The sequence below is a fragment of the Phyllostomus discolor genome, chromosome 11 (genome assembly GCF_004126475.2).
Source record: "Phyllostomus discolor isolate MPI-MPIP mPhyDis1 chromosome 11, mPhyDis1.pri.v3, whole genome shotgun sequence".
Classification (NCBI taxonomy): Eukaryota; Metazoa; Chordata; class Mammalia; order Chiroptera; family Phyllostomidae; genus Phyllostomus; species Phyllostomus discolor.
In genome coordinates, this window is record NC_040913.2 from 87748005 (window position 1) to 87762696 (window position 14692).

The 14692-nt window shown below is 49.8% G+C and overlaps 1 protein-coding gene across 4 annotated transcripts in view; it reads right to left on the minus strand.

The window, feature by feature from the left end:
- Window positions 1–14692, minus strand: part of TENM3 (teneurin transmembrane protein 3) — a 562504-nt gene that overhangs the window by 34265 nt on the left and 513547 nt on the right. For all 4 annotated transcript variants that reach the window (XM_028526435.2, XM_036011778.1, XM_036011777.1 and 1 more), the window contains 3 exons: window positions 8892–9124; window positions 7631–7785; window positions 6021–6895 (listed from right to left, as the gene is read on the minus strand). In XM_028526435.2, the coding sequence (XP_028382236.1) occupies window positions 6021–6895; window positions 7631–7785; window positions 8892–9124 (1263 nt within the window). The remainder of the gene's footprint in view (window positions 1–6020; window positions 6896–7630; window positions 7786–8891; window positions 9125–14692) is intronic.

Here is a 14692-nt window from a genome sequence, read left to right on the forward strand (position 1 = left end):
TCCTCAGGGCTGGGCGTCAGGTGCTATCTTTGGAGAGGGTGGGAGGAAGACGCCCCTGTAGTGTCGCTGACATCAGACGCTCGTACAGCAACACACACACACATGTGGGGATGGCGCCATGGGACTCCAAGGCCAGGGCCACCCAGACAAGACTCAGTGTCCACGGGCGTGGCCCCATTTGTCTCACTCGGGCTCACTGCCACAGCGCAGCCCCAGTTCTCACGCCTGCGGCGCGCTGCCTGAGCGTGCAACAGCTCCTGTGCGCACCGCCTGCCCCCCTCCTCCAAGAGCCGTCCAGGGCTGTCTCAGAACCCGCGGCAGTGCGAGCCGGGGGTTGGCCCGGGTGCGGAGTTGACTCGGCACACAGAAAGGGCTCAGAAGCTTGTGCTGGAACCGCTGAGCCTGAGTGGGGGGCGATGAAGCACGCCAATGAGGAGCCGGAGACCCACACACACCCGCCTACACGTGTGAGAGATAACACGCGCTGACCTGCTCTGTAAATCCGAACGTGGCTCGCAGAAGAGCACCGAGTCCGCTCACAAATACCAGAGCTCCACACACTCCAGGTCCCTGCTTGGTGGTGGGCCCGCACCTGTCAGCCGCCCCGGGGGCTCCCCCTGCACTGTCCCCCTTAACCAGATAGAAGAGCCTCTGGTACACCTTTACAGCTAGTGCTTTAGGGGGTGAGCAAGCAGGGAGCTGTGCAATGCCATTTACTGCTAAGTAATTCATTCTACTGCCCAGTTCCGTACACTGGGTTTCTTCTGTGTGCACACGAGGGTGAGAACTGTGGCTTTGCGTTGGGTATTAACTTTTAAACGATATATTTTTAGCAGGTGAGGTCTTTTCGGTTTCCCTCGAATTGCTCTGGCTAAGAAATGGTAACATGCGATAATTGTTTTTAAATGGCAGGAAGAGCAGCGTGAAACAGCCCCTCGTACCAAGTGCAGAGAGAAACTGGGCTGGTCACATTGTCCTCGCGCAAGGAGAGCCCATTAGCTGGCCGAATGTCCTGTGCACCGCCCAGCCAATTGGTGGAAGAGGAAGTCTTAGACAAGATGGTTTTTTCAATCAGTAATGAATAATTATCCAGTTCGTGAAACACGTTTGTCTCATGCACAGCGTTCAAAGCTCAGTTACGACCCCTCTGGTGTCTACTGCATACGGTACCTACGGGATCGTACCGTGTGACACCCGCTGCAGTCCCCCTATCACGCCACCCAGCTGCACGTCTGAGAGCACCGGCCACCGCTCTGACCTGTCACAACAGGGACACAACACGAGCACACACAGAAACTGCTGCCCAGGAGAAGAGGAAGGGCAGGCCCCTGCACCCTAAACAGAAAACATGTTTTCTGTCTTCATTCCTCAACTCCTCCGCACCACCGTTTCCAAAGAAAGTACTATGGACGTACATTCATACTTTTGCTAATTATTTTAATAATAAGGCCAACTGAAGAAGTCCGTATTTCATAAAGTAAAAGAGGTTAGGCATGTAAGGTTAGCTAAGTTTATATTTAAAAACCAACAGTAAAAATGGAAGTGTTACTATTTTCAGCATCAACTACTGGTACAGAGAGGTCGGGACTATTTCAGAAAGCTAGCGAGCATTTTTATGGTCTTCTCCCCAGGGAGACGAGGCAAGAACCAGCTACAGGTTTTATCAGAGCCTTCTCCATAAACACTGACCTGTCTACATCTTGGTTTATTCCTCCACCCCTTCATTCAACAAACAGCTCTTGGGAGAGTTCCATCCGTAACTCAACACCCCGGAGTTGTGGGAGCCACACAGCCAATGAACTAGTCTGCATTTTATAGAACACTTTCCAGTTTCATTCTGTACTCTTAGCAATACTGTGACACACCAGTGGTAAGTGAAGTTTGTGCTGAGAGAAGGAGTAATCAATGAAAACACGTAAGGTGAGAAATTTGAGTGAGCTCTCTCTTTTAACTTCTCCGGTGGGAACTGTAGCAACTACTTTTCCCAGTAGGCAGATGTGTTGGTTCCAGGTCTTCTTGCATCTGGTTCTCATCCTGTAAAGCTTTAATCCCAAGGCTTTTTGGGCCCCAGGCTAGCTAGGAAGCTGCACACGTACCAGTGGGAGTTTGGGCTGAAAAGTTTACTTTCTCTCTGCAACGTATTTGTGCAGAAAGGTGATTATAGGGGCTGGTGTCACGAAACTCCTAGAGCACAGGTGTTTTCAGCTGGGAATGGCATTTCTTTTCACAATCTCCTGGTGGTTTCGGCAAAACCCTGACCACTGTTGGGCCTCTCAAATCCCTTCTTCACGAAACCATCCAGGGTCCCTAAGGACTGAATTAGACACACGGCGCTACCGAGAGAGGAAGGGGACGCTACTGCGGGGGAGCCCGCTGGGAGTCTACAAACCCCGAGGCAGGGTGACCGGGGAGCTGGGTCCCGGGGTCTCTCCTGAGACCTCACACCCACTCGCACTGAGACCTCACACCCACTCGCACGTCCCTGCAGGGGTGAGAAGCGACGCTGGCGCCCAGGGCTCTGATGCGTTCAGGGAGACGCTGAGTTTGTCCACCGGCCGCCTCAGGCTTGTGCAGACCCAGGGGCTGCCGTGGGAGTGGCCGTGCTCCGCAGGGCGGCCCGGTGCCGACACTCCCCTCCCGTCTTTTGCACACTTTGGAGCATTTCAGAGATTGTCACTCGGAGCAGAGGTGGCCCTCGCTCTCCCACAGCCCGATCACAAGCGTGTGTGCGAAGAAGACAAATGGTCGTCTGTCATTTTGACACAGTGATTCGGCATTTGGTTAACTGCTCCACTTTTTTTTTTCTGTTTTGTAAAAAGCATAAATGTGTCTTAGAAAATTTTCAGCCATGTCTTTGCTGTAGCTACCCGGAGGAAAATTAACAAGAATACCGCTTTTAAAAAACAATTATCTCTGTTAATTTTACTAGAAAAGTTATTTTTGAAGCACTGGTTTGTGAAAACATGATATTTTATAAACCTATATAATGAGGAGGTTTATATTTGCTAAAATATTTTAAAGTGCTTTGTAACAGTTGTCTTTAACTTATCGAGATAAAGGACAACAGGTACACTTTATGTATCCTGAGTCTGTATTGGTGAAAGTATGAGGGGGACTTATTTAAGTTAATTATAGACGTTTATTCTTTACAACGATGCTTGCCCATCATGTTCACGAGACTGGCTGGCCAGGCCAGCCTCGGCCCGAGCCCCCACATCCACCCCTGATGGAGCCTGTGGCTCTCGTGGGTGTCACTTACAGGGAGATGGCTCTCTGTGGGCCACAGTGGAGCAACAAGGTGACCACCTCACATTCGCTGACACTAACTCCACCACGGGAGTATACATACCCCTTTCTCTAATTTTCCGAACTCGGTGAAGGTTCCTTTGCAGGGTCTACACAAACTGCCGTACCTGCGGCAGGAAGTCCTTGTGTCGGGAGTGACCCGTGCGATAAGCGTCTGTGCAGAGCGTGGTCCGGGGCACAAGTCTGGCCACGTTCAAACGTGGCTGGAGTCCTAGACTGTACCCTAACCCTACTTCTCTGTTTCCCCCCTGCTCTGGCCTGAACTGAAACCCGGCTAGTGCCGCTGTTTCTTCCTAAAGGTCTCAGGATACGAGAAGCTCTCCTGCCCAGGACCACAGTTTGTGGCACGGTTTCTGCTCTCTTTCTCTTCCTCATCGGCGATGTCGCCCGCTCTCACTTTGAAAATGGTGCAGAGAAGGGCTGCCCATTAACTCCCAATTTATTCCTTTCCTAGTGTGATTCTAAAATTTTAATGCCATTGCGTTGAAAGGGTTGTTCCCGTGACAAAACCATGCTGCTGGGTAACATTCATTTTATTAAAAGGGAAACTGTCAGAAAAGAAAAGCCATTCGAGCGACAGAAGGACCGTGCTTTACGTATAAGATCGACTCCAGAAAAGTTGTACGAAAAATATTTGTCTATTGGATCATTTTCTTTTTCTGCTGACTTTTATTATAATTTTAGAGGTGTGCTCCTGCAGAAAATAGTTTGGCTTCAGCATATCATTACAAAAATCACACTCAGGAACTCAATATTCATTTCAAGGACTGTTTTGCATTTGTCAAATGCCACCTCCCTATATCGAATTTCGCCTTATGGTTGGTGCAGTGAATAAGTAATCGCAATAATTTTACAGAGGCATTCACGGCAAAGTACATACGCCATAAAACATACAAGGGCTAATTTTCACTTCATTGTGATTGGCCTCTGGAAATATGACTGTTGAAACAGCACCTTCCCTGGGCCCCCATTCCACACGTTTGGTGGAGCCCCCTGGCCGGGTAAACATGCTTTTTCATTTGCTTTCACAGCGACCAGCGATTCCTGGTTTGCATTTAGTGCTGAGGCTCTTGTGCGTGCAGCTCAGATTCTCCAGTAACTGATGATAAAAAGGTAAGCTCTTCTGTGTGTGTGGGCAGAGGGCCTGAATAGACACTTCTCCACAGGGGACCTACGGATGGCCGATGGACACAGGAAGAGATGCCCAACATCACTAATCACCAAGCAAAAGTAAATGAAAACTACACAGAGATATCACCTCACACCTGTCAGAAAGGCTACCATCAATAAATCAACCCACAACAAGTGCTGGTGAGGATGTGGAGACCAGGAAACCTCCATAAACTATTGGTGGGGATGCAGACTGGTGCAGCCCCTGTGGAAAGCAGCATGGAGATTTTTCAAAAAATTAAAAGTGGCCCTGGCTGGCATAGCTCAGTGGATTGAGCGCAGGCTGCGAACCAAAGTGTCGCAGGTTCGATTCCCAGCCAGGGCACATGCCTGGGTTGCAGGCCACGGCTCCCAGCAACTGCACATTGATGTTTCTCTTTCTCTCCCTCTCTCCCCCTCCCTTCCCTATCTAAAAAAAATAATAAAAAATTTAAAAAACCCTTGCATTTAAAAAAAATTAAAAGTGAAACTACCATATGACCCAGCAATTACTCCTCTGGGTATTTATTTTTAAAGAATTCAAAACACCAATTTGAAAAGATACACGCACCGCTAGGTTCACGGCAGCATTATTTACAACAGCCAAGGCACGCAAGCAACCTAAGTGCCCGCCAACAGACGAGCAGATGAAGAAGATGTAACACATGCACACAATGGAATGCTACTCGGCCATAAAAAGAAGGAAAGCTTGCCACTGGCGACAGCATCGATGGACCCGGAGGGCAGTACGCCCAGTGAAGTAAGTCAGAGAAAGACAGATACCGCATGATTTCACTTATGTGTGGACTCCAACAAAACAAAACAAAACAAAACAAAACAGAAACAAGCCTATAGACACAGAAAACAAACAACGGTTGCCAGATGGGAGGGGGCTGGAAGGCCGAGAGACACAGGTGGAGGGGTTGAGAAGTATGGGTGGGCGGTTGCTAAAACAGGCAGGCGGACGTGAACCGCAGCACAGGGAATGCAGCTGATAACCCCGTGATAACGAGGCAGGGAGTCCTAGACTCATGGGGGGGGGGTCACCCCCCAAGTTATATAAATGTCTACTAGGTTGTAACCCCAAAGCCGATAGAATATTGTATGTCAGCTGGGGTGCGAAAATAGAAGAACAAAGGGAAAAGTAACATTCATAGTACCAACGTCATCATCAGCCAAGTTCACTGTCAATGTTTTTAAAGTTCCTTTTTAGTGACGGGTCTCAACATAGCCTTATCGCGTGGGCACAGGTGAACCCAAGGGTTTACGCCTGAGACCACAGCCGTGGCAAGTTCTCCCGAAGATTCTCGTGAACGTCCTCGGTCTGAGTGAAGGGACATGTTAAGCCTCAAGCAGAGGCAGTGTCACCATGATGCTAATGGAACTTGGGCCCCAGGGGTGCTCACGTTTGTGGGTCCCTTCCAAGGCCCCGAGGCTGACTTTACCTTCCTTTCCCGAAAGAAGGAGCCAACATTATAGAAGCTCCAGGTCCCTCTAAGATTCCGTTATCACTGTAGATTTTACCCCAGTATTTTACAATCAAAGGAGAATTCTGACACACTTACTCAAAAAACGTCGTCCACCCGGTCTCATCGCTCTTGGTGGCCAGGAGGCCGCTGTTGCCGTGGTAGGTGAACAGCACCAACTCCAGCCCCTGCGCGGTCATGCTCTTCAGACAGCCGTTGGTCCCGATGGTCAGCCAGATCACCTGGTTGTCGGGGGACACCACCCGAACGGGCATCCGATTGGGGTCCCGCCTGATTCTGAGCGTGTTGCCGTTGCTGTCGGTCACTGCGGTGATGTCGTTGTCGTTGCTGTAGCTGAAGTTGTACAGGTAGTCGCCCGTGACCAGGCTCAGGGTGTACTGGTGTGTGCCGTTGATGTCAAAGATGTAGAGTTCCTGATCGGTGGGAGAGGCCACTTCGTAGAAGTTCATGGAGTTCAGGAAAGGCTTGTTCTTCGACACGGCCCGGATGCGAATGTTTCCTAGATCCGCGATGTACAGGGTGCCGTCGGGGGACGCCGCCAGCGACGAGGGCGCGCTGAGCTTGGCGTCTTTGGCGTAGCCGTCGCCGCTCTGGTAACAGTCGCAGTTGGCATCGTTCTTGCAGTCGCACTCGGAAGGTATGCCGGCGACCAGGGAGATCTCCCCGTCCGTGGTGACCTGCCTGATGCGGTTAATCTTCTTCTCGTCGGTCTCCGTGATGTACAGGACCCCGCTGTAGGACACGGCGATGGCGGTGGCCGACTCCAGCGTGGTCTGCACCGCGTGCTTCCCCACGGAGTACTCCACGCCCGGCACCTGGCAGTGCATGGGCCGCCCAGCGGCGATGCGCACCTGCCGGTTCTCGGTGATCTGCAGCACCACGTTGTTGTCCAGCACGTAGATGGAGTTGTCCATGGGGTTAATGGCGAGGTCAGTGGGCCACTCCAGGCGCACCTTCGTCAAACAGGAAACCGTCTGGTTAGTCAGTTACCGCACCGCAGCTCATTTGCCAGCAGATGAAATTAGACCGTTCGGGGGGGAAATGACCCTTAATTCGATAAACTGTTCTAAAATTGTTTTCTGAATAGCTACAGTAAAATAAACGTGAAAAGTCGGCGTGGAAACAAATGTAGGGAACAGCGTTTTATTGAAATGTGCAGCTTATTGAAAGATCTGCCGGGGACGGCCCAAGAGCTAATGAACCTCTAAGGAGTGAGCTGCAGATATCAATGAGGTATGAACACGTGTTCCCTTCAGCGGTAACGGCCGCCCGACGTCAGGGCTTTCTGCGATGTCAACCCATTTGTGTTCCATTGTGTTTTCAAGGAAGCCAATAGGAAAGTCCCCAATTGTACCCATGAGTCCCTCGGGACTAATCGCATGGGTTCTCTCGACTACCCAAGGAGCTCACGCAATCAAAAGATTAGAGAGCTAAGTAAACGGCTCCGTTCTTTTTGGAAGATCTGCATGCTGCCACTTTCCTGGCCTTTCATGTCTGATGCTTAGCATTTCCTAGTGATAACTGTCCTGTCTCTCACTGAATTTACCCAATGCAGAGCTACAGAGGAAAGCAACTCTTCAGTAGCTCCTGAGCCACATCTGAATGGAACAGCTGCATCACACCATCTGCCCCACACGACACGCGTGGGGGAACACGGCGCCACCGTGGTCGGCCGACACCGGGACTACCTGGCTGATGTGCATGCTCGTGTCGCAGGTTAAAGGTCTGGCTGACGTCAGGTCGTTAGAGCCCAGGAGCGTCGAGATGATTCCGTTTTGATCGACTTTTCTGATCATGGTTCCATCCACAAAGTAGATCAACCCGTTTTTATCAATCGCCATTCCTGGATCCAAGAAAGAGAAGAGAGTGTTACTTCGTGTTCAGAAATGATTACGTCGATTACACTTTTAGGCCCATCCCCAAACTCAGTGTTTAAGCCCCGGGACCACACGGGCGCTAGGTAGCGGGTAGGACTGCAGATTGCTAAAACATTAGGAAAAACCCAATACAGGTACGTCCACAATACAAATGCACGTAAAACCGTAGGAAAGAAAGAACCCAGATTTGTAAGAATTCCTACTTTGTATGTGAGTCATATACATAGGACTTGTGTTTTAAATATAAACGTATAATATCTGTATAATGTTGTTGCCTGTGAATTATAGAAATGGGTCAAATTTCAGTTACACTGAACTTAGAGTAACTCGTCTATTCCAACAAAAATAGACCCAAGTCAAGGTCAGGGTTTTGTTGACCTTGTTACAGGGAAATTTGCTACTATGAATAATTCAGTACAACAAATACTTTTGTCCAGTCCTTGTTCGCACAATTGTCGTTAGCGATAATGAAAAAAAATAAAGCCCTCAACCAAAAAACACTGAAGTGAATGGCATAATACATGAGCAAGGAGTCAGTCTCAACTGGCTGAAAAGCTAGAAGCCTTTATCGCATGGCGTTTTAGCCCTTGTTACCTCCCGAAATGCCTCTCAGCAAGCATTTTTTCCCATGGCATAGAAACAAAGGTTTAATAGCTCCAGGCTGGGTGAGGGCTAATAGGGTTGCTTAGTGATGGTTTTTAGGAGGCCTGGGACTCATTCAAGACAAAGACATTCCGGGACAAGGAAAGAATTTGGGCCCTTGTTTGGGCCCTTGAGCAGGATGTGACCTGAATAACAGCGAGTAGCTGCTTTATTCTTCCAAAAGTTGAAAAAAGTGGAATGACAACAAAAAAATGCCAAGAACCCAATATTTACTGTAAAATCAACTTAGGATTCTAGCAGTGTCGTGCTACACGGCTTTTACCAACACGAGGTGTGAAACAGCATTCCAGCACCCAGCTGGGGATAAAACATGAGACTCAGCATTATACACAATCAGGCGCTAACTGGATTTTCTACCCCCCCTTCTTTATTTATAAAAAGAAATCCCCAAATTGGCAAATGCCAGTACCTTTGGGACTCATGAGTGTCGCCTCCACAGCCTTCCCCCCGTCCCCGCATCTGGCTTCGTCGAACGGGAGGCACTGCTCCCCTGTCCCCGCCACGACTTCGGCATTTTTGGTCAGGTCTTTCGCCCCCGTCAGCGACTTGGGGCGGTAAATCCTGCGGGTGTTGGTGTCCGACACGTACAAGTCTCCCGTGACCGGGTCGGTGGCGAGGTAGTATCGGTGGGCTGGGTTGCTGCTGTAAGGAAGGACCGGACGTCAGCACCATGACACGGTTACTCCCGACCCGCAGGGCAGGTGCAAGCACCACAGGCCCCGATGTGAGAAACGGGCTGTCAACCGCAATCCACCCGTCGCCGGGCAACGGGAAGGGGAGCAGCGCGTTCAACCACCCACGGCCTATGAGGGAGGCTTAACAGAACCAGTGGCCACCTCTGATACGACTGTTTTCTGTCCTTGCCTGAGGATTTGAATACTTATTTATTTTTTTACAAATATTTTATTTATTTGTTTTTAGAGAGAGGGGGAGGGAGGGAGAGAGAGAAGGAGAGAAACATCAATGTGTAGTTGCCTCTCATGCACCCCCTACTGGGGATCCGTCCCACAACCCAGGCACGGGCCCTGACTGTGAATCGAACCAGCGACCCTTTGGTTCACAGGCCGGCACTCAATCCACTGAGCCTCGCCAGCCAGGGCTGGGTATTTATTAAAACAGCCATCTTGAAAATAATTACTTTTAGAAGGCGATATGCTTCTAGCCAAAAACAGAGAAGCAAGTCCTCTGAATCTTTTTGGTCCCACGCAAAGCCATTTAATTGCCGTCCTTGAGTGACAGACACACTCTGTGCTCTGGGAGAAGGGGAGAAGGGGAGAAGGGCGTAGCCGTCTAACTGTTGGCTGAAGTCCAACCTCCTGGCCATTTCACTTGCCCCTCATCTCGGGGGTTTTCCTGTTCCCCCCCCATAAAACCCAATCCAACTGAGAACACCTGCCCCTCAAAAACACGAAGCCCTATGTCTGTCTTGGCTGCTCTGCCCCAATCCAGCACCGTCACCTGATGCAGTCACCACGTCTGTCCTGAGCTGTGGGGTCAAACGCTAAGATGAGGTCATTCAAGTGCAGCTGGCCTACCAGAGTGTGTCAGGATGGCGGGCCATCAGCTTTACGCTTAAGGTCTGTGCACTGGGCTTCTCTACAACCTGTGTAGTGTGCCTTTGGTGAGGTGTGGGCTTTGGTTCACAACACACAGTCCCTCAGTTTTGGAACTACAGAGTAGAGCAAATATATAACATTTTGAGTCCCATTACCTGTGACGAATGGTAGGACCAACACTGTCAACACATGGACGAGTTATCACAGCTCCCTGCACTCAGCACCACCTTCTTAGAATTAATGTAATTTTGTACCATGTGCAAATACTGCCTTCCGAAAACAATGCCCAAAAGAGGGGAAGTGATTTGGTGTCCCAACAGGGATGTCAGTCACCAGACAGGAGTCCAGCAGGCTCCATGTACCTCCTGCTGACAAACTCGGTTTTACTAATTCTTGTCTTCTTTCACCCTCTCTCTCTACATGTGTGCGTGCACACACACACACACACACACACACACACAAATTATATGCTTCTTTCCATGCATTTTCTGTGTGGCTGTCTACAATGTGTGGTACGAATCTAACTATATGAAAACATTTATTCTAAATAACGGTGCAGTTGTTTTTCTGATTACTCAGTAGGTTCTAATGGAGCAATTCTCACTGCTCTTTCTGTTCAGCGGTGAATGCAAGGACTTTATCTCTCCCGTTCGAGGCCGTTGCTAAAACGACAGGTCCTGGTTCCCATCAGTGAAGCCTGCACTGGCGGAGACCTGCCGCGATGCTGCTAACACAGAGCAACACCGAGAACACCTAGGCCCGACCCCTTCCGTTTTGATTTCTCCTTTCTCGTTTTGAGTGTCTTTTAGGGATGAGGGATAGATTAGAGCAAGAGGCCTTGTGTGTTGAAATGTGTGTGAAAGGGTGAAAGGGTGAACAGCCGAAGGAACATTCATAAAGGGAGGCAAGCCATTGGAAACGAAAACATTCAGAACTTCTGGGTTATACCAAACGATCAACTTGCCGTGCTAAGTGTTATTATATCATTTCCCCAAGTTGATGCCTGGCATTTATAATGCAGCAAGACATACTGTGCTCCTTAATGTGGCAGTTTATTACTCTGTAATGAAGTGAAAAGTCACACATCAATATAAAGATTCAGAACAACATTGCAGAGGTTCCTCCCCCACCCTGGGAGCAGCCTGCTGTTCACAGACGTGGTCTTGCAGGTCCTTGTAGCTCCTGACTAAGTTGCAGCTCCACCCGGCTGGGTTGGCTTTGGAAGACACGCCATTGGAAAAACATCCCTAGTCTTTCCTAGCGCTGGGATTATATGCTAATTATGAGTGGTTGTATATTCCCAATGAATGCACACACACTTATCAATATTCTTTGTTAGGTGTGTACACCTATGAGCGTGACTTCTTAACCAGATTGCTTGTGTCTGCATCCTCACTTTGTCACTACCGGTGTGACCTCGGGCAGGTTATCTAATGGCTCTGTCTCAGGCTCCTTCCTGGCCAAGGTGGTCATACTAATCCATATTCCACAGGCTGCTCAGAGGAGGACGCGAACCAACACTGGTGGAATCCTTAACACAGGGCCTAGCACACAACCCACACTCAACAAGCACTAGTGATTCTTAACATTTGCTTTCGTCTGGTCTACACTGGACAACATTCCCGTGACACCTCTTGTTTGGAGAAAAACAACCATGGACTTCTCAGCCGCCAGCTGGAGTAGCAGTGGCACACTCTCCAGCTATGGCACGCGAGCTTTCTTGGTGTGAAAACCACAGACAGACACGTTCGAGGCGTAAGCCATGCCCTTCTGGGCACCCGCGTTACCCTAGGGGGGCAGCCGCGCGACGGAGTCCCCCACGGTCTGCTCTCTCCTGTCCGGACGCCTCCCCTTCTCTGAAGACGGACATTTCCAAACCGAGCCACAGAGGTCAATGGTTTCACGAAGGCCTGCCAACGAACGCTCTCATTTTGCACCCCTCTACTGCCCAGAAGCCCTCAGGGAGAGGAGCACGTGACCCTGGAGCAGCAAAACGTGGCCCACAGCAGAAACAGCAGGCCGGGACTGAGTCTTGGCCCCACAGGGCAGCCGCACGCAGCTGCTTGTCGGGGCCAGTCCCCGAGAAACGAGGAGAGGGATCCAACCTAAAGCACTAAAAAACAAAAAAGCAAAAAAGCATAAAACAAAAACAAAAAAACCCAAAGCAAAAACAACAACAAAAAAACCCCCACCAGAAACCAAAACAACAAAACAAACCCGTGAGCTTGGAAATGTTTTGTTGGCAGCCTGGTGGCCGAGAAGCTCTGAGCCTGTCATTGGCGATGGGCCTGAGATTCCTGACAGGGCGACCTAGCGCTTCCCCTCATCTGGGGAAAAGCCCGAGCCCTGGACAGGCAGGTGAGCGGGTGCAGGCGGGTGGGGAGCTTTCCTACCATAACCCATCTGGTGTGAAAACGTGCGGTGACCCTGCCCGGGAACAGACCGCTGGTGGCTGGACCACCTTCCCGAGTGACAGACGGAGATGTTGACTCCGAGAAGCAGAATCGAAGAATGGAGGTCAAGGTTTGACCCTGGGGAACACTGCACCTTGATTCCAAACTCCTCCGGAATCGCCCCAGACGCCGCCATCCATCACCCGCCGTGGGCTCCGAGGTCTCACTCAACCAGACACACAGCCCGGGGCCAACGAGGACGAGATTTTCTCACGCGGCGCTACAACTCGGCCTCTCGGGCCGGGGAAGTCACAGCCAAGAGTGAGCTGTTACTCCACAGCCATCATCAGCACTTTTATCTTTCTAGCTGGAAGTTGTGTGTGGCCTTTAGAACACAGAACATTTGAAGAAGCGTAAATTATATTTATATATAGGAGTACGCTATCTATTTCCTGGCTACTCAAAGTCTGTTGAGATTATTGAAAGCAGGGCTTTTGGGGGTGTGATATTTCTGGGTCCGCTTCACTTGCTTAAATATTAAATCCATAAGAAGTGCTGAATCAAGTTTTTACCATTTGTATCTAAACTTTAATTGCTTCAGCTTCACAGACCAGTGACCAGCACTTCCTTTGATCTTTTCATTGGTAATGTAAAATTCACAACGTTGATTTTTAGTCCTGCATGTTTAAATGCCCCTTGGCTGGTATTAGTTAATTAATTTAAGTTCCTTTATTTGGAACTTTTAAGAACTGGAACAGGGGTGAGCTACAATGTACCACCTCTAAAAAGGGTCTGTTAGCAAGCTCATACTCTCAGCGTCATGGGGAGAGATTTTAGCGTATCTAAGAGAAACTTACTGTTGAAGCATTTCAGAAGCTTCTAGTTGTATAAACATTTAGCACGTTGATTGAGCAGTATTGATATCTGTTCATTCAAGCATAGCTAGCGACTTTTATTTGATATAATATCCTGGCAGTACTTATCTTCAGCATGACAGAATATTCTGAATTTGAAACTAATAAGACTGTATTCTGATATTTACATTGGACATTTGTATTAACAAGTCCCCCAGCAGCCCAATCAACGAGACTGTCTATAGTACGTGAAACACAGGAAGAGGACCGGAAGCATTTTCACATTTTACTAAGTCATTAACAACGGACCACACTGGTCATTCCCACAAATGTCGACCATTGTTCAGTTTCCTTTTCTTCCTGTCCCCCACGTGGGTGTCTTTCGTGACCCTCACGCTGGCCAGGGAAGGAGGGGCGAGGAGCATGGTAGGCAGGATCCCACCAACTTGAAAGGGAAAGTGATCTGGGGGGGGAAGTGGGAAGAAGCATCTGAAAAGAATTTTCATGTTTTAAGCTAAGTCAAGAAGTTCCAGGGTGCTCAAATATCTTGGTTTTGAGTAATCAACGAACTCATTAATCAGAATTTTGATAAATTGGTTAATGAAGCAAATGGAACCTCTGTTTTTGTCAATAATTTTTGTCATCTGATGACTTGGGCTCAAAAACTTGGGATATTTTCTACCTCGCCCTGTTCCTTATCACCCATGCATGGTGTGTCCATTCCCTGAACTTTAGTTTATGGGCTGGGTTCCTTGATTGACAGCCGTACCCTTTCAAGCACCTGGCATCTCATGGCTTTCTCAGTCATCATCAAACCATCCCGAACGCTGGCACCAGGGTCACCTCCCTACGAGGCCACGTGCGTGTGCTGCCATCACGCACGAGATCGGGAAACGGCTCCCCGCCGTCTCCGTCAGCCTAAGAGAGAAGGGTCATTCCCCAGAGCACGCGGGGCCCCCAGCCACCTGGCCCTCACCTGCCTCTCTGCCTGAGCCCCTCACGATCACCAACATGAGTCCCCTGCTCGCATCCAGGTGGGTCTGAGTCCTCTCGGACCACGGCTGCTCACCGCTCCCCCAGACCACGATGCCCTGACTTGCTCTCCGCTCCTGCGTCCTGACTGCACCCTCCCCTCCCCTGCTGGTTCCGTCTCGGCAGACTTCAGCTGTGACCTGCATCAAACTCCAACGCCGGGCGGAAATATCTCCTCTCCACGCTGCCATCTCCCAGTGACCCCTGCGTCCCCAGAATCACACTCTCCCCGCGGAAGCGGAGGGTATGGTTAGTTGTCAGAGCATGGTCCTGGTACTTTCAATCCGTTGCGTGCCTATCTTCTCTCAACGACTACACAGTCAGTGCCCAGAGCCTGGACTTGGTCCGCTACGACAGCTTGTCCAAGTGCCCGGC